The sequence below is a fragment of the Cetorhinus maximus genome, chromosome 7 (genome assembly GCF_964194155.1).
Source record: "Cetorhinus maximus chromosome 7, sCetMax3.hap1.1, whole genome shotgun sequence".
In the NCBI taxonomy this organism is placed as follows: domain Eukaryota; kingdom Metazoa; phylum Chordata; class Chondrichthyes; order Lamniformes; family Cetorhinidae; genus Cetorhinus; species Cetorhinus maximus.
Window position 1 is genome coordinate 8138316 of NC_135885.1, and position 19572 is coordinate 8157887.

At 44.1% G+C, this 19572-nt stretch overlaps 1 protein-coding gene across 1 annotated transcript in view; it reads left to right on the plus strand.

The window, feature by feature from the left end:
• capn5a (calpain 5a) overlaps nucleotides 1-19572 on the plus strand; it is a 109443-nt gene that overhangs the window by 32917 nt on the left and 56954 nt on the right. The window contains exon 2 of the mRNA XM_078545042.1: nucleotides 15063-15236. Within this exon, the coding sequence (XP_078401168.1) occupies nucleotides 15072-15236 (165 nt within the window). The 5' untranslated portion in view covers nucleotides 15063-15071. The remainder of the gene's footprint in view (nucleotides 1-15062; nucleotides 15237-19572) is intronic.

A 19572-nucleotide genomic window follows, 5' to 3' on the forward strand; every position in this document is an offset into this window, starting at 1 on the left:
CCGGAGGCCTGGGCCTCTGTATTGCTAGTTCAGTAACATTATCACTCTGCTACCATCCCCCCAGGTGCTCTTGGTACCCATGCTTTGTTGAGATGGCTGCTCCCGTTCAGTAGCTAAGTCAGTGGTGACTCTCTTGTATATTGATTGTGGGGGTATCAGGTCCTCAGAAGGTTGCTCAATCTGGTCATTCCCTTGGAGGGTGCAAGTGATCGCTCGTGGGAACCTTCTGGAGCATGTCTTGAATGTAGGTCTAATCCTTGAGATGGAAGCAGGTCCCTGGTATGAATCTTTAGTTAACAGTAAAAGGAAATGGGTTTGGAATAGTACATTAGAATCCTGTACGCGCAAGCCTCCATAGTGAGGAACAGCTTACTGCTGGCAAGTGATTCATTCAGTCGGTCTTAACACATTCATTTTAACTGGTTCACCAATCTGTCAAAATCGTGGCCAATAGAATGTCACATGTTAAGTATCTTCAAGCTTTGCGTCTTGTCTGTTAGCCAATGTTTGAAGTGTGCAATCAGTCAACTTACTTTCCGAAGAGGCGAAACTGGTAATGTCTCTGTAATAAAAACAAGTGCGAAGAAACCTAAGTGGATTTGGCAGTAGCTGTGGAGAGGGAAACAGGGTTGACATTTCAAGTCGAATATGACCTCTTCGGACCGAAGAATAGTCACATTCAATTCAAAACGTTGGCCGGAATTTTCCAGCCCATCGTGGCGTGTTCCCCCCCACGGTGGGGCCGGTGAGCCGTTGAAATCTCCGTTCACGTAGGCGGGACTGGAAGTTCCCACCGATGTGAAGGGGCTGGAAAATTCCGGCCGTTAGCTCTGTTTCTCTCTCTCCACAGATGCTGCCAAATCTGCTGCGTCTTTTCAAGACCTTTCTGCTTTTATTTCAGATTTTCAGCATCTGCAATATTTTGCTTTTATTTTTAATGCTAGGGTGTGGCTCTTTGTCAGCGTGTTTGGTTATGGTGTTGATTCCATCGTACCACCTCATCTTTTTAGCCCTCCTGAATCGTTTTCAAAAACAAAAGTTATCCGTTTATAATTGGTAAATTAATGCACTTCTGGTGAATCCCACACCTGCTGGTGCTAACGGGGAAGGACCTGGGAGCTGAAACTGAGAGATTGTTTTCTGAATGTGTAGCTACAACACAAAAGGAGGCCTTCACCTCTTTGAAAGGGCTAATCCAATAGTCCTACTCCCCTGTCTCTTTTCCCCTCCATAGGCCTGAAAATTTCCGCTTCTGAAGTATCCAGTTCCCTTTTGAAAGTTACCATTGAATCTGCTTCCAGCACACCTTGTGTGCATTCTAGATCACAACAACTCACTTCACTGCATTTTTAAAAAAGGTCAAGCACAAGAGGCCTAACCAGTATTTTATTAAGATTTAGCATAGCTTCCTTGTTTTTTTTGTTTTCTATGCATCCGTTAATAGAGTCAAGGATTCCATGGGTTTGTTATTTTTAACAGTCTTCTCAATTTGAACAGCCACCTTCAAAATCATGTGTTATACACATTTTTCTCTCTCTCTCTCTCTCTGTCCTTGCGCCCCCTTTAAAATTGTACCATTTAGTTGAGCAATGGAAAGAAAAGAATGGATATGGGAACAGGAGGGGGCCATTTATCCCCTTGAACCATTCAGTAAGATCTGACCTGTGACCTGACACCATTTACATGCGAACATACAAATTAGGAGTAGGCCATTCGGCCCTTCAAGCCTGCTCCGCCATTCAACAAGATCATGGCTGATCTGATTGTGGCCTCAGTACCACTATGCTGCTTTCCCCTGATACCCTTAGGTTCTTGACTAGGAAGGGAATCAATGTAACTTGGCCTTTAAAAATATTCAGTGACCCTGCCCCCACCGCACTCTGGGGAGGAGAGTTCCACAGCCTCACAAGCCTTGGGGAGGAAAAATTTCTCTTCATCTCCATCTTAACTGGAAGACCCCTTATTTTTAAACTGTGTCCCCTGGTTCTGGTCGCTCCCACAAGGGGAAACATCCTTTCAGCATCCATTCCATCAAGGTCCCTTACGGTTTTACATATTTCAATAAGATCGCCTCTCATGGAAATAGGCCCAACCTGTCCAACCTTTTTCCTCACCGGATAGCCCCACTTTATCTGCTTTTTCCCCATAACACCCTGATTAACAAGTTTATATTTCTTTTTCCTATGAAAACACATCACCTCACACTTCTCCGCATTTAAATTTCATCTGCCATGTGTCCACTTATTTCAGCAGTCTGCCCACATTCTCCCGAAGTCTGTCCCTAACCTCCACTTTACTACATGTTCTGAGTTTGTAACGCTGTCCAGGACTATCACAGCTGAACATTGTGAAGGAGCTTGATCACAAATTGGTGCACTGCATCTGGAGTTGGATTCACTGAACCCTATGAAGTTGTGCTGAAATTCATCTAAAGTATTTCATTCTCAATGTATCACCACCTCCACAGGATTAACTTCAGTATAAACGCATAACTCCAAAGTATCAGAAAGCTAGCCAAAGAAAGTGTCACAATCAAAGTTTTCCTGGAATGTGTCCTAATTTCGTCGCTGTCAAGTCTTTTACCATTCAGATGTACCCGCAGGGAGGACATTCTAAATTCAGTGCTACAAACTGCACATTTTTTTGGGGTTTTAAGGTTTAAAAATTTCCCCTGTGATAACTAAATGCTTTTTCTTGTTCATTCTTGGAATGGCAAGGCCAGCATTTATTGCCCATTCCTAATTGCTCTTGAGAAGCTGGTGGTGAGCTGCCTTCTTGAACTGCTGCACCCCTGTGGTACACCCACAGTGCTGTTAGGGAGGGAGTTCCAGGATTTTGATCCAACGACAGTGAAGGAACGGCAATATATTTCCAAGTCAGGGTGATGAGTGACTTGGAGGGGAACTTGCAGGTGGTGGTGTTCCCATATGTTCACCCTTGTCTTTCTAGGTGGTAGAAGTCACAGGTTTGGAAGGTGCTGTCAAAGGAGATGTGGTGAGTTGCTGCAGTGCATCCTGCAGATGGTACACACTCTTGTCACTGTGCACTGGTGGTGGAGGGATTGAACATTGAAGGTGGCAGATGGGGTGCCAGTCAAGTGGGCTGCATTGTCCTGGCTGATGTTGAGTGTTGTTGGAGCCACAGTCATCCAGGCAAGTGGGGATTGTTTCATCACACTCCTGACTTGTGCCTTGTTGATTGTGGACAGGCTTTGGGGAGTCAGGAGGTGAGTTACTCACTGCTGAATTCCCAGCCTCAGTAGCCACAGTATTTAGCTGGCTGGTCCAGTTTAGTTTCTGGTCAGTGATAACCCCCCAGAATGTTGATGGTGGAGGATTCAGCAATGGCAATGCCATTGAATGTCAAGGGACGATGGTTAGGTTCTCCCTTGTTGGACATGGTCATTGCCTGGCTTTCATGTGGGAATACCAGCAGGTTATATTATGACAAGGTCATGTACCATTGATCATTTAGTTTAGTACCCTCTTCATATGTTGGAAGACCTATGTTTAGAGCTACTTATGATCTGTTGTGTGGTTTTGGGTGGAGGAGTGGGCAGATGGTCAGCTAGTGCCTGATTCCTAAGATGACCTGATCTTTCAATTGACCTCTATTCAAGATGGAGTTTTACAATTGCACCTACTCACCATCGCCCTTAATGTGTCTTTTGGCTTGTTATTTTAGTGTAAAACATAATTTGGTTTTGTTGACAAAGTGTAGCCTCCCCACCCACCTCAGCTCAACAATGTTAACCTTCTGAAGGTGAATAATTTGTTTCACTTGTAGAAAGGTTGTACATGATGCAATATTTACTGAGTGTTAGCACAAGGTAAGCACAGATGGGGAGGGGCATTTGGTCCATTCCAGTTTGACTGTGAGTGTGGTGGGGAAATATACAGTTCCTTTGACCCAATAGCAAATGCAAAAATAAAGTTATGCTGAATAAGTTGCATTTCTTTAGGACAGGTGATAAAAGTTTTTTTTTTAATATTCTTCCATGGCATGTGAGAGTTCCTGGCAAGGTTAGCATTTGTTGCCCATCTCTAGTTGCCCTTGGAAAAATGGTGGTGAGCTGCTGCCTTGAACCGCTGCAGTCCATGTGGTGTAGGTACACCCGCAGTGCTGTTATGGAGGGGGTTCCAGGACTTTGACCCAGCGACAGTGAAGGAATAGCAATATAGTTCCAAGCCAGGATGGCGTGTGACTTGGAGAGGAACTTGCAAGTGGTGCTGTTCCTGTTTGGAGGGTGGTCACTTGGCGAGTTGCTGCAGTGCATCGTGTAGATGGTCAAAGGAGTAGGGTTAATGGAGTATCGTAAAGGAGTTGAAAGGTATAAAGACAGGGAGGCAGTTCTGCAGCTGAAGGATGTGACAGAGATAGGGAGGCAGCTTCCACAGTAGCCGCATGACCGAAAAGCTGTTGTCCATGGAGTGATATCTGAATTCAGAGAAATTAGAAAGAAGGCATTTATTTGTACAGAATCTTCCAGGGCAGGATGAGAAAGTGGTAAAAAGGTTTGCAGGACCCTGGGTTTCATATGCTCAACTGGAGCAGTGTGCCCAATTCTGAGCACTGGACTCTAGGAAGAGCATGAAAGCTTTGGAGAGGGTGCAAAATATACAAGAATGGTTCCAGGGATGAGGGACTTCAGTTGTGAGGATAGATTGGAGAAGCTGGGATTGTTCTCTTCAGAGAAGAAGAGATTTGATTGTGGTGTTCAAAATCATGAGAGGGTCTAGACAGAGCAGATAGAGAGAAACTACTCCCACTGGTGGAATGATCAAAAACCAGAGGAGACCGATTGAAAGTTGTTGGCATAAGAATGAAAGGCATAAGTGAGTGGTTAAGATCTGGGTTGCATTGCCTGAAAAGGTGGTGGTAGCAGATTCAATCTTTTGACTTTCAAAAGGGAACTCTATAAGCACCTGAAGGGAAAAACTTGCAAGGCTATGGAGAAAAGGTAGGGGAGTGAGGCTGGCTTGCTTGCTGAGACCGGAATGGTTCAGTGGGCCGAGTGGTCTCCTTCAGTGATGTAACCAATCCATAATTCTATTCTAGAACCTCAGGACTTCTTGAATACTTCACAGCCAATGAAGTACCTTTTTGAATTCCAATGCAAGTGGGGCCAATTGTAGCCATTTTTCACACAACGAGCTCCCACAAACATCAAGGCGATACATGAACCGATCATTATTTTATTTTATGTTAGCTGAGGGATAGGTATTGGTCAGTACATGAGGGAGAACTCCCTCATGGCAATATTAACCACCTCATCAAAGGTGATGCCACCACTGTGTTTAATGTTCTTTTACTTTTTCCTGTCACGGGGTGGTTCCTTAAGAGTTTCGATGATGAGGGCAGAAGCTGATGGGACAACCTCAATCTGCGCCTGTCTGTTCTGAACAGTCATCTTGATCGTGATATGCTGGTCTTTGCAGTGCAGTCACAGAACTTCTTCAAAGTAATGCTGTAGGATCTTTTCCATCCGCCCAAGAGGGCAGCAAGGTTTCAGTTTCACGTCTATGAATTAAGGATGGGCAATAAATACTGCCTTAAACCACAAGGCAAAACACATATTAAAACTCTTTCTCTACTTCTCTTCAAGTTGGGTGTTGTCGACTGTAGAGTTTACTTCCTGTGAGTTCGATTTGAAACAAATATATTATCTTTATTTTGCACAAAGGTCACTTTTCTTTAAATTTAAAGTCATCCTCCCCACACACACACACCTCTTCCTTCCTTCTATTATTTTGTAATTTTGCAATTGAACCAGCAAGACACTGGATCTCCTCCAACATTCAACTCCTCAGTCACACGGTTTGCTGAGTATGGGGCGCTGCTTTTAACATTGGAGTCCATGTGCTGCCCATTCCTGAGGCTGCCAGCAATGGCAACCCCTTGTCAGATTCATTTTGGGTCATAGGTCAATGTTAACTTATTGTACCTGGCTTTCCGTTGCTTGTCCAAGAACCTGGAGCCAGCAATTGGTGGCAGTAAAGCCCTCACAAAAAGATAAACTTAAACCCCATTAGCATTACTGCAAGAGAAACTTAAATTAGCTGTGTTGAATTTTTTTGTACCCGTCTGTGTAATGTTAACTCCCCATTGAGCATCCTGTACAAGGCACTATCTTAACCTGGCCCATTCCCCATTGTAAATCTTGCTGTTCCCCCACACCCTAACTATTTCTGTTGCTCCCAATCTGACTTAGCAAATGTGTCTCAGTTAAAATGCTTTTGTTCATGAGTTCAATGACATATTTGTTCACTGATTTTGTATTTGAGGGAGATAGTTAGCTAGTGGTAAAGTCACGAGTAATCCAGAGGCTCCAGGCCTCTGGCCATGGGTTCAAATCCCATCACAGCAGCTGATGGAATTTAAATTCAGTTCACAAAACTGGAATTGAAAGCAAGTCTCAGTAGTGGTGTCCATGGCTACTATCATTTTTTTTGTTTTAAAAACCCATCGGGTTCACTAATGTCCTTTAGGGAAGGAAATCTGCTGTCCTTACCCGGTCTGGCCTACATGTGACTCCAGATCCACAGCAATGTGGTTCATTCTTAACTGCCCCCTGAAATGGTTTAGCAAGCTACTCAGTTAGGGATTAGAAGAGCAATTCGGGATAGGCAACATATGCTGGCCCACTTGCCATAAAAAAATTTTTAAAACTTCAAGTATTGAATTGATAAAGATTGCTCTCATTTGATAATTGAAGAGGAATAATCCCATTGGTCCCATGAGCAATCCATTCCTCAACCCCCAGGCACATGTGGTTTGGGAAGCCACAAGCCCTATAGGAGGTCTTGAGATTGGGGTACACGTTGTCTGTGCTGTCTCCACATGGGTGGCAACAGGAACATTATAAAAGGTCAAAGTTGAAGGATTAATAAGATCAAATGGGCATAGGAATGAGCAAGTCAGGGCTTCAAACCCCTCTCCAGAGATAAAATCCATAATCTAGGCTGACACTTCAGTGCAGTACCGAGGGAGTGCTGCACTGCCAGAGGTGTTGTCTTTCAGATGAGATACTAAGCCAAAATCCCACCTCCCATTTCACATGTGAAATGATGAGAAAGATCCCATGGCACTGTTTTGAAGAAGAGCAAGGGGCAGTTCTCTCCTGAACAGCATTTATCTGGCAACCAGTATCATTGAAACAGATCATTTGATCTTCACCTCTTTGTTGTTTGTGGGAGCTTGCTGTGTGGAAATTGGCTGTATGTTACAACAGTGACTACACTTTCAAATGTACTTCTTTGGCTATGAGGTGTTTTGGGTTGTCTTAGACCATAAGACCATAAGACGTAGGAGCAGAAGTAGGCCATTTGGCCCATCGAGTCTGCTCCGTCATTCAATGAGATCAAGGTTGATCTGCTAATCCTCAATTCTACTTTCCTGCCTTTTCCCCATAACCCTCGATTCCCTTACTGATTAAAAATCTGCCTATCTCAGCCTTGAATATACTTAATGACCCAGCCTCTATAGCCCTCTGCGGTAAAGAATTCCACAGATTCACTACCCCCTGAGAGAAGAAATTCCTCCTCACCTCTGTCTTAAATGGGTGACCCCTTACTCTGAGATTATGCCCTCTTGTCCTAGACTCTCCCACAAGGGGAAACAACCTCTCAGCATCTATAAAAACAAAAAGCTAAAAGCTACTGCGGATGCTGGAAATCCAAAACAAAACAAAAACAGAATTACCTGGAAAAACTCAGCAAGTCTGGCAGCATCGGCGGAGAAGAAATCAGTCAACGTTTCGAGCCTCCATGGCCCTTCGGCAGAACTGCAGCATAGTTTCAACAAGGGAGAAATATAAATTGGTTTAAGGTGGGTGGGGGGGGTGGGGGGGGTGGGTGGGGGGAAGAGACACATTGAGGGTGTGGTGTGAGCAGATAATAATCAAAAGATGTCACAGACAAAAGGGTCAAAGAGGTGTTGAAGGTGGTGGTCTTTGTCTGAGAAAAGTGCTAATTACGAATGGAAAACAGGATATTCAAAGTACAGCTCTAGTGGGGGTGGGGTGGAAAGACTAAAGGTTTTAGTTTTAGATTTAAAAATAATGGAAATAGATGGGGAAAGAAGAATCTATATAAATTATTGAAAAAAAAGCGGGTGGGGGGGGAAAAGAAACGGGGTGGGGATGGGGGGAGGGGGAATTTAAGATCTAAAGTTGTTGAATTCAATATTCAGCCCAGAGGGCTGTAAAGTGCCTAGTCAGAAGATGAGGTGCTGTTCCTCCAGTTTGCGTTGGGCTTCACTGGAACAATGCAGCAAGCCAAGGACAGACATGTTGGCAAGAGAACAGGGTGGAGTGTTAAAATGGCAAGCGACAGGGAGGTTTGGGTCTTTCTTGCGGACAGACCGCAGGTGTTCCGCAAAACGGTCGCCTAGTTTGCGTTTGGTCTCTCCAATGTAGAGGAGACCGCATTGGGAGCAACGAATGCAGTAGACTAAGTTAGGGGAAATGCAAGTGAAATGCTGCTTCACTTGAAAGGAGTGTTTGGGCCCTTGGACGGTGAGGAGCGAGGAAGTGAAGGGGCAGGTGTTGCATCTTCTGCGTGGGCATGGGGAGGTGCCATAAGTGGGGGTTGAGGAGTAGGGAGTGATGGAGGAGTGGACCAGGGTGTCCCGGAGGGAACGATCCCTACGGAATGCCGTCAAGGGGGGTGAAGGGAAGATGTGTTTGGTGGCGGCATCATGCTGGAGTTGGCGGAAATGGCGGAGGATGATCCTTTGAATGCGGAGGCTGGTGGGGTGATAAGTGAGGACAAGGGGGACCCTATCATGTTTCTGGGAAGGAGGAGAAGGCGTGAGGGAGGATGCGCGGGATATGGGCCGGACACGGTTGAGGGCCCTGTCAACGACCGTGGATGGAAAACCTCGGTTAAGGAAGAAGGAGGACATGTCAGAGGAGCTGTTTTTGAAGGTAGCGTCATCAGAACAGATGCGACGGAGGCGAAGGAACTGAGAGAATGGGATGGAGTCTTTACAGGAAGCGGGGTGTGAGGAGCTGTAGTCGAGGTAGCTGTGGAAGTCGGTAGGCTTGTAATGGATATTGGTGGACAGTCTATCATCAGAAATTGAGACAGAGAGGTCAAGGAAGGGAAGAGAAGTGTCAGAGATGGACCATGTGAAGATGATGGAGGGGTGGAGATTGGAAGCAAAATTAATAAATTTTTCCAGGTCCCGACGAGAGCATGAAGCAGCACCGAAGTAATCATCGATGTACCGGAGAAAGAGTTGTGGGAGGGGGCCGGAGTAGGACTGGAACAAGGAATGTTCCACATACCCCATAAAGAGGCAGGCATAGCTGGGGCCCATGCGGGTACCCATAGCCACACCTTTTATTTGGAGGAAGTGAGAGGAGTTAAAGGAGAAATTGTTCAGTGTGAGAACAAGTTCAGCCAGACGGAGGTTAGAGTAGTGGTGGATGGGGATTGTTGGGGCCTCTGTTCAAGGAAGAAGCTAAGGGCCCTCAGACCATCCTGGTGGGGGATGGGGGTGTAGAGGGATTGGACGTCCATGGTGAAGAGGAGGCGGTTGGGGCCAGGGAACTGGAAATTGTTGATGTGACGTAAGGTGTCAGAGGAATCACGGATGTAGGTGGGAAGGGACTGGACAAGGGGAGAGAATCTCAGCATCTACCCTGTCAATCCCCCTAAAAATAATATATCTTTCAACAAGGTCGCCTCTCATTCTTCTAAACTCCAATGAGTACAGGCCCAACCTATTCAACCTCTCCTCATAAGAAAATCCCTCCATACCCAAGATCAACCCAGTGAACCTTTTCTGGACTGCCTCCAAAGCCAGTACATCTTTCCTTAGATAAGGGGACCAAAACTGTTCACGTTATTTTAGGTGTGGTCTAACTAGTGCCTTGTATAGTTTTAGCAAAACTTCCCTATTTTTATATTCCATTCCCTTTGAAATAAAGGCCAACATTCCATTTGTCTTCCCTATTACCTGCTGAACCTGTATGTTAGCTTTTTGTGATTCATGTGCAAGGACCCCCAAATCCCTCTGTGCTGCAGCTTTCTGCAGTCTTTCTCCATTTACATAATATTCAGCTCCTCTATTCTTCCTGCCAAAGTGCATAACCTCACACTTTCCCACATTATGGGCAGAATTTTGCCCTCGGATGGCGTGCGGGCCCCACCGGCTCAGCGGCGGGCAGACAGCCGACCCCCGTCACTGAAATGGGGCCTGCCGCCATTTTAAGTGGGCGGGCCAATTAAGGCCCACCCAGCGGCAACCCCAATGGGAAGTGCGGTGCACTTCCTGTTCCGGGGCGGGGGGGGGGAGGGAATCCCCATCTGTCAAAGTGCGCTCTTTCACGCATGCGCGCGAAAGAGCACACTGCTCCCTGAGGCAAAGTGCTATCTCAGGGAGATTACTGACAGTCCAGAAAACTTTAAAAATAGAAACGTTAAAAAATTATTAACATGTCCCCCTCATGTGACAATGTCATGTCACACGAGATGGGACATGTTAATAAAGGACACATAAATTTTATTAATTTTTTACAAAACGGACATGAAACTTCATCCCGCCAGCAGATGAAGTTTCGTCAATAATCTGGAGCCCGCTGGGGCTCCTGGCCTGCCCACCAGCCTTAAGGTTGGCCGGGCAGGTCTTTAATTACTTTAACTAGCCTGTCAATGGCCTCAATTGGCCATTGACAGGTCAGCGGGCGGACAGCTGATTTCGCTGTCTGCCCACCTTCCTAAAAATTTAAAGGGACCGGGATGACGTCGGGGATTCCTCCCAATGTCAGCCCGCGTCATTTTCCCCTCGGCGACCGGGCCCCGCCCTCAAATCGCTGAGGGGAAAATCCTAGCCTATATTCCATCTGCCAAGTTTTTGCCCACTCACTTAACCTGTCCATATCCCTCTGTAGACTCCTTGTGTCATCCTCACCACTTGCCTTCCCACCCATTTTTGTGTCATCCGCAAACTTGGCGATAGTATATTCACTTCCCTCATCCAAGTCATTAATATATATTGTAAATAATTGTGGCCCAGCACTGATCCCTATGTCACTCCTGAAAATGCCTTCCTTATCCCAACTCTGTCTTCTATTAATTAGCCAATTCTCTATCCATGCTAATATACTACCCTCAACACCATGGGCTCTTATCTTATTAAATAGCCGTACAAGCGGTACCTTATCGAATGCCTTTTGGAAATGCAAATATATTACATCTACTGGTTTCCCCTTATCTATCCTGCTTGTTACCTCCTTGAAGAATTATAATAAAATTATCGGGTATGATTTCCCCTTCATGAAGCCATGCTGACTCTGCTTGATTATATAATGTATTTCTAAATGCTCTGCTATTACATCCTTTAGAATGGACTCTAACATTTTCCCAATGACAGATGTTAAGCTAACTGGCCTATAGTTACCTGTTTTTTGTCTCCCTCCATTTTTGAATAAGGGTGTTACATTGGCAGTTTTCCAATCCTCTGGGACTTTTCCAGAATCTAAGGATTCTTGGAAGATTGCTACCACTGCATGCACTATCTCTGCAGCTACTTCCTTTAATATCCTAGGATGCAACCCATCAGGTCCAGGTGACTTATCGGCCTTTAGCCCCATTAGTTTCCCCTATTACTTTTTCTCTAGTGATAGTTATTGTATTTCACTTTGCCCCTTGATTATTTAGTATTTTTGGAATGCTATTAGTGTCTTCTATCGTGAAGACTGATGCAAAGTATTTATTCAACTCCTCTGCCACTTCCTGGTTCCCCATTATTATTTTCCTAGCCTCATTCTCTAAGGGGCCTATGTTCACTTTGGTCTCTCTCTTCCTTTTTATATATTTAAAGAAGCTCTTACTGTCTGTTTTTATATTACTTGCTAGTTTACCCTCAAAGTTTATTTTCTGCCTCTTTATTTATTTTTTGGTCATCTTTTGTTGGTTTTTTAAACTTTCCCAATCCTCTAGCTTACCACTAGTCTTTGTCACATTGTGTGTTTTTTCTTTCAATTTGATACTATCCTTAACTTCCTTGGTTAACCATGGTAGGTGTATCCCCTTCCTAGAATCCTTCCTCACTGGGATATATCTTTGTTGTGAGTCATCAACTATTTTCTTAAATGTCTGCCATTGTTCATTAACTGTCTTTTCTGCTAAACTCCTTTCCCAGTCCACTCCAGCCAACCCTGCCCTCATTCCTTTGTAATTACCCTTACTTAAGTTTAGCACAGTTGTTTCTGACCCAAGTTTCTCACTCTCAAACTGAATGTCACTGTTCACTGTTTCCTAGGGGATCTTTTACTCTGAGATCATTTATTAAACCTGCCTCATTACACAATACCAGATCCAAAAAAGCCTAATCCCTGGGTGGAACCACAACATATTGTTGCAGGAAACTGTCCCAAATACACTCTATGAATTCTTGCCTGTGGTTACCTCTGCCAATTTGATTTTCCCATTCTACATGAAGGTTAAAGTCACCCATGAATAATATACTGCCTTTTTTACATGCCCTCATTATCTCCTGATTTATTCTCTGTCCTACAGTGTAGCTACTGTTAGGGGGCCTATAGACTACTCCCACCGGTATCTTCTTCCCCTTGTTATTTCTTACCTCCACCCATATGGATTCTACATCTTCCGATCCAAGATCCTTTCTTGCTATCGTATTTATTCCAACTCATGCTAACAAAGCTATCCTACCACCCTTTCTTTCCAGCCTGTCCTTTTGAAAAGTCACATACACTGAATATTTAGTTCCCAGCTTTGATCTCCTTGTAAACATGTCTCCGTAATGGCTATAAGATCATACCCATTAACCTCTATTTGTGCTGCTAATTCATTTATTTTGTTCTGAATACCACATGCATTTAAGTAAAGAGCCATTAATGTTGCCTTTTTACCAATTTTCCCCCTTTGACCCTATTTGCTGCTGTGTTGTTTTTAATGTTTGTACACTCTGTCCCATCCTGTCACACTCTAGGCATCATTACCTAAAGAGCTGCCCTGCAATCCTGCCATATCCCTTTGCTTAGTAAGCCTATATTCAAGCCTGGCATCTTGAAGTCATGAAATGTGGGATATACATGAAAGCTTGATCACTTTCTCTTTGGCTATCTGCCTCTTTTCCCCAACATTGCCCTACCCCCATTACTTCAATGTAAAATCTTCCTTCGTCTATTATTCTAATGGGCCATTAGTCTCTCTGTTTGCAGGAGATGGGAGTTTTCTTTACTGATGCTGCAAAATCAGTCGATTCAGCTGACCGCTAATGGTATCTCTATAAATCCCCTTGGAGAGACTTTAAATGGAAAGTGATTTGAACAAAAACCCTTCAAATTGCATACAGCTTCCTCGCACCTTGATTGGAATATAGGAACAGGAGGAGGCCATTTAGCCTCTGTCCTGCCATTCAACGAAGTCATAATTGATTTCCATATACCCACCTTTACCCCATATCATCAACAACAACAACCTATGTTTATATAGCTCTTTTAACATAATAAATTGTCCCAATGAGCGCTTCACAGAAGCATTATGAAACAAAATTTGACACTAAGCCACATTAGGAGGTATATGGGCACGTGATCCAAAGCTTAGTCAAGGAGGTAGGTTTTAAGGAGGAGACTAAGGTAGAGATGTTTAGGGAGGGAATTCCAGAGCTTAAGGCCCAGGCAGCTAAAGGCATGGCCACCAATGGTGGAAAGATTATAGCTGGGAAAGCACAAGAGGCCAGAATTAGAGGAGTGCCGGTATCTTGGACGATTGTGGGGCTAGAGGAGATTACGGAGGTAAGGAGGGGTGAGGACATGGAGGGATATCTCTTAATATCTTTGGACAACAAAAATCCATCAATCTCAGATTTAAAATGTACAGTTGATTTAGCTTTAATTGTTGTTTGCTGAAGAATGTTCCAAATTCTACTGCCTTTTGCTGTATCAACATTTTCTAATTTCACTCCTGAAAGGCGTGACACTAATTTTTAAACTCTCTCCCAGTTCTACACTCCAAACAGCAGAAATAGTTGTTTCTACCCACCCTATCAGTATCTCTTGGAAGTGTCAGTCAAATCACCCTTCAACCTTCTAATTTCCAGGGTGTACAACCTTAGTGTGTGTGTAATCTCTGTGCATAATTTAACCTTGGGAGTCACCAGCCTGGTAAATCTACTCCACACTTCCTCCAATGTCATTATTATCCTTTCTAAGGTGCAGTGCCCAGAACTGCTCACAGTACTCCAGGTATAGTCTATTTGGTGCTTTGTATAGCTATAGCATAATTTCTACCCCACCGCCTGTATTGTAGTCTACTAAATGTAGAGGCCAGCATTCTATCAGCGTTTTTCCTATACCTGTCAGTGCCAATTTAATGCTCTATCTACCTGCAGCACCCAATTCTCTTTGTGCCTCCACCGTTTCTAGCTTTTCACCATTTTAGATCCAAAGTGGATTACATGACTTACATTTGAAATTCATTTGACATAGTTTTGTCCATTCACTTAATCTATTCATTTCTCTTTGTAACTTATGCTCAGATTTACACTGCTTACAAACCAACCTATCTTTGTGTATCAACAAACTTGGTTAAGTGGCTTTCTATCCCATCGTTTAAGTCATTAACAGAGGAATTTGGGAAAAACAGTGGCCTTTAATCCTTCAGTCAAATTTTCTAGACAACAAACGATTCGCTTTTTAAGGAGGGGATCGAGAGAGAGAGAGGTGGAGAGGTTTCGGGATGTCATTCAGATTCCAGAGATAGGGATGATGAGGCCATGGGAGAATTTGAAAACAAGGATGAGAATTTTAAAATTGAGGTGTTGCTTAACCCGGAGTCAGTGAAGTTCAGTGGGAGCAGGAATGATGGATGAATGGAACTTGATGCAAGTTAGGATGCAAGCAGCAGTGTTTTGACAAGGTCACTGTACCTCATCGCATCCACTCCCTCTAAGCCTGTAGCTGTTAAATATCTCCTTTCCCACAGGACATTTAATTAGATTCATTGGGAGGATGATTTGAGAAAGGACTAGGCCTGATAGACATTTTTGCATTGCGTTGCTTTATTTTGTGTCCTGGTCCTTCACAGGTTTGAAGGATGTTCGACTCGGTGAAACCTTATGGGAGCCAGGATTTCTATGCTCTGAAGAGGGAATGCCAACAACGAAACCAGCTCTTTGAGGACCCCTTGTTCATCGCTGACAATGAATCGCTGTTCTGTACGAGGGCGCTAGTGTCCGACGTTCGCTGGAAGCGCCCGACTGTAAGTAGTTTTCAGTTTTTGTGCTGGGGATTGTGGTTGTAGGAGTCTGGAGAGGACTACTTGCTGACTCAGCTATGACCAATAGACTAATGGAAACTGCTGAGCGTTGCTTAGTGAGAGAATTGCTTGTTCCAAAACTCTGAAAACTGTGTCAGCTGAAATGTTTAAGATGGAGGTTTTATTGTTTTAGGTTATGGAGAAATATGGAGATGGGAGAACCATTATCTGACTGAATAGGAAACAGACTGAATGCATGGTCTACTCTATAGACCCCGGGCTATGACTAACTTCCTCTTTAGGCTTGTGTAAATTGGGTGTTTTCCCTACATGGAGAGAATGTGTATCCTGTAATGGGCAGACAAACGTTAGCTAAGTTTTTTTCTTTATCTTTTTGTGGGATGTGGGCATTGCTGGCAAGGCCAGCATTTGTTGCCGATCCTTAGGATTGCTAGGACCATTACAGGGGGCAGTTAAGAGTCAACCACATTGCTGTGAGTCTGGAGTAACATGTAGGTCAGACCGGATAAGGATAGCAGATTTCCTTCACTATAATTAGTGATATATTAGTTTATATTCCAGATTGATTAATTTAAGTTAAATTCCACCAGCTGCCATAGAGATTTGCACCCATGTCCTCTGGATTACTAGTTCAATGACACTACCATTGTGCCACAATCTCCCCCTGGATTCTGCAGTAGCTTAATGTGGAGATTTCAGATATATCTGTCACCCAGCTAACTAGGGAAAGCTAAAAATCATGGGTTGTAAAGCTAACTTGTGGTGAGAGTTGCTGCACTCTGGTGACAGGTCAAGAGTAGAATGGGCCTATGTTCAAAAAGGGAAGAAGGGTAAACCTGACGACGACAAGTTTAATGTCAGTGATGGGAATTATCTTTCGGAAACAATAATATGGGAGAAATTCAACAGCCACTTGGACAGATAGGAAAGGAGATCCAGCTCAGGTTTGCTAAGGACAAATCATGTTTGAGAAATTTGTGTGCCTCTAACCATTCTTACCTGGTTACATGATTGAGTTTACCTGAGGTAACAGAGAGGGCAGTGCAGCTCATGTATATGGACTTCCAAAAGGGGCTTGATAAAGTACCACATATTAGGCTTGTTAGCAAAATTACACCCCAAGGGACAAGAGCAACATAGATACAAAACTGGCTAAGACATAGAAAACAGATCTGTGGTAAATGTCTGCTTTACAGACTGGAGGGAGGTATGCAGTGTTGCCCAATGTTCAATACTAGAACCACTGCTATTTTTGATACACACACTTGGTGGCGCAGGGCATAATTTTGAAATTTGCTTTCAAACGAGAATTGGATAAATGCTTGAAGCAGAAATACACTAGAATACAAAAAACACGAGAGCTAGGAGCAGGAGTTAATCATTCGGCCCCTCAAGCCTGCTCTAACATTTGATAAGATCGTGGCTGATGCGATTGTGTCCTCAACTCTACTTTCCTGTCTTCGTACCCCCCACCCCCATAATCCTTGAATCCTTGGTATATCAATAACCTGTAACTCAACCTTGAATGTATTCGCCGACTCCGCCTCCATCGCTGGCTGGGGGACAGAATTCCACAGACTAATCGCCCTCCGAGAGAAGGAATTTCTCCTCGTTTCCTCACCAAACGGGATTTGGACAGACAGTAGGAAAGTGAGGCTAACTGGATTGCTCTTTGTAAGAGCTAGCACAGACTTGATGGAATGAAAGGCCTCCTGTGCTGTACTCTTACACCCTATGATTTTGTATTCCCTGGAGTTTAAAAGAATGTGAGGTGATCTCATTGGCAAGTGAATAAAAAAATAATCAAAATTCTTCGAGGGCTTGACAGAGTAGATGCCGAGAGATTGATTCCCCCTAGCTGGCTGGAGAGTCTAGAACGAGGGCGGGGATTTTCCGGCCCTGCGGCAGTGGGGGACTGGAAAATGTGGTGAGCCAGCCAAAAGTCCATTGACTTCAGCGGTACAGGTGAATTCTGCTGGTGGGCGGGACCAGAAAATCCCGCCGTAGGGGTTCATAGCCTTGGGATCCAGGACGTGACATTTATGATTGAAGTGAAGAGAAGTGGAAGGTGCGATTAGAAAGGGCACCTGGGTGTCCTCGGGCTGGCATGGACAAGATGGGCCGAATGGCCTCCTTCAGTGCTGCAACTTTTCTATGGTTCTAAGTTGCTTCACTCTGAGGATGCAAATCTTTGGAGCTCTCTGGCTGTGGCAGCACAATTATATAGCTGAGTATATTCAAGACTGAGATCGATAGATGCTTCGACACCAAATAGCGTGGTTGCAGAGCGAACTGGAGCTGATGAAGATAAGAAGACCAGCCATGATCTTATTGAGTGGTAATGCAGGTTGGAGGGGCTCCTGCCCCTATTCCCACACACCAGAATGGGGTAGCAAGCTATTTATTAGAGGTTGAATATCTTGAATATTCCAGGACAGTGTTGGCTGTTGGATTCTGCTTCTCCGTACCATTTGTAACATACGATACAATCCAGCCCAGGCAGAATTTAGAATCCACAAGACCTCCACTAGCTGGCTGACCTGATTTTAAACTTCTGTGTATTTGTGTGTGTGTGTTTTTGCTATATTAAAAACAGAAAACGCTGGAAAGACCCAGCAAGTCTGGCAGCATCTGTGGAGAGAGAAACAGAGTTGACGTTTCAAGTCCGTATGACTCTTCCAGTCATAATAGATTAATGGAAACTCTTCTAGTACTTGAAGCGTTAGCTCTGTTTCTCTCTCCGCCGATGTTGCCAGACCTGCTGAGTCTATCCAGTATTTCCTGTTTTGATTTCAGGTTTCCAGCAGCCAGTGTTTTGCTATTTGTTTTGCTAACTTGTTTATCAGTACAGCACTGCCACACATGAAGCAATAGCCAGACCCCCATCTGAAGAAACTGATATGTTGGTCTTTGAGGGGTGGGTGAAACACAGATTCAATGTTACCCAGGTTAAAAGGGTTAAGTTATGAGGATGGGTTGCATGGACTAGTCTTGTATTCCCTGAAGTGTAGAAGATTAAGGGGTGATCAAATTGAGCTGTTTTTTTAAGGTGATTTAAGATGTCAATAAGATAGATGGAGAGAATATTTTCTTTGGTGGAAGGAGTCCAAAATATGGGGGCACAATTATTAAAATTAGAGCTAGGTCATTCAGGGGTGATGTCAGGAAGCATTCCTTCAAACGCAGGATAGTTAAAATCTGGAACTCAATCACCTATGTTTCGATGCTCTCATGGATAGCCTACTATCTTTCACCCTCCATAAAGTTGAGGTCATCCAAAACCCTTCTGCCTGCAAACCTAACTCACGCCAAATTGCATTCACCCATTATTACCCTTGTCCTCGTTTATCTACATTGGGTCCCAATATGGCAAGACCACTTTTTTAAAAAAAAAAAATTCTCATCCTACTTTACAAATCTCTCTCTGTCGTCTCCTGCATCCTTACAACCTAGGCTCTGCACTCCTCCGTGTCTGGCCATGTACACACCCACCATTTTCATTGCTCTGCCATTGGTGGCTGTGCTTTTAGCTGCCTGGGTCCTACATTCTGTAACTCCCTCCATTAACCTCTCTACATTGTGCTTTTGTTTTAAAAACGCTCCTTAATTCCTTTAGACCGACATATGATCACCTGTCCTAATTTGTCCCCAAGTGACTTGGTGCCAAATTTTGTTTGATAACTCCCCTGTGAAGTGCATTGGGACATTTTACCATGTTAAAAAGTGTTTTTTTTAAAAATTCATTTATGGGTTGTGGGCATCGCTGGCTAGGCCAGCACTTACTGCCCATCGAGAAGGTGCAGGGTGGTTGTTCCATCAGCAATGGGGACTTACTGATTTATGTGCATTTTTCTATTTATGTTGCTGTTTTATTTTTTCAATCGATCATTGCCACTAATTGTATAAAACTACGGGGTTTATTTAAAAACGTTCACCTGTTATATAAAAAAATGTTCATTTTACTGGGACATCAGCCCAATTTGGCGCAAATCCAGGGCCCTAATCTCTGAGTTAGCACATCTCAACCAATGGGTTTCAGTGTCCCAGGACTGAAGGAGGTTAGGAATTGCCATAGTTTCCCCTTCTCCTCCTCCTCCTCCTCCTCCCCGCTTGTCCTTCCCAAATGCTCCCCACCAGCCATCCAGGACCTAAGCTCTGGAATCCCTTCCCTTAAACCCCTCTGCCACTCTCTTTTCCTAAAACACCTCTTTGACCAAGCTTTTTCTCACCTGTCCTAGTATGTCCTTATGTGGCTCAGTGTCCAATTTTATTTGATAACACTCTTTGGGTAGCTTGTACCATGTTAAAGTTACTATAT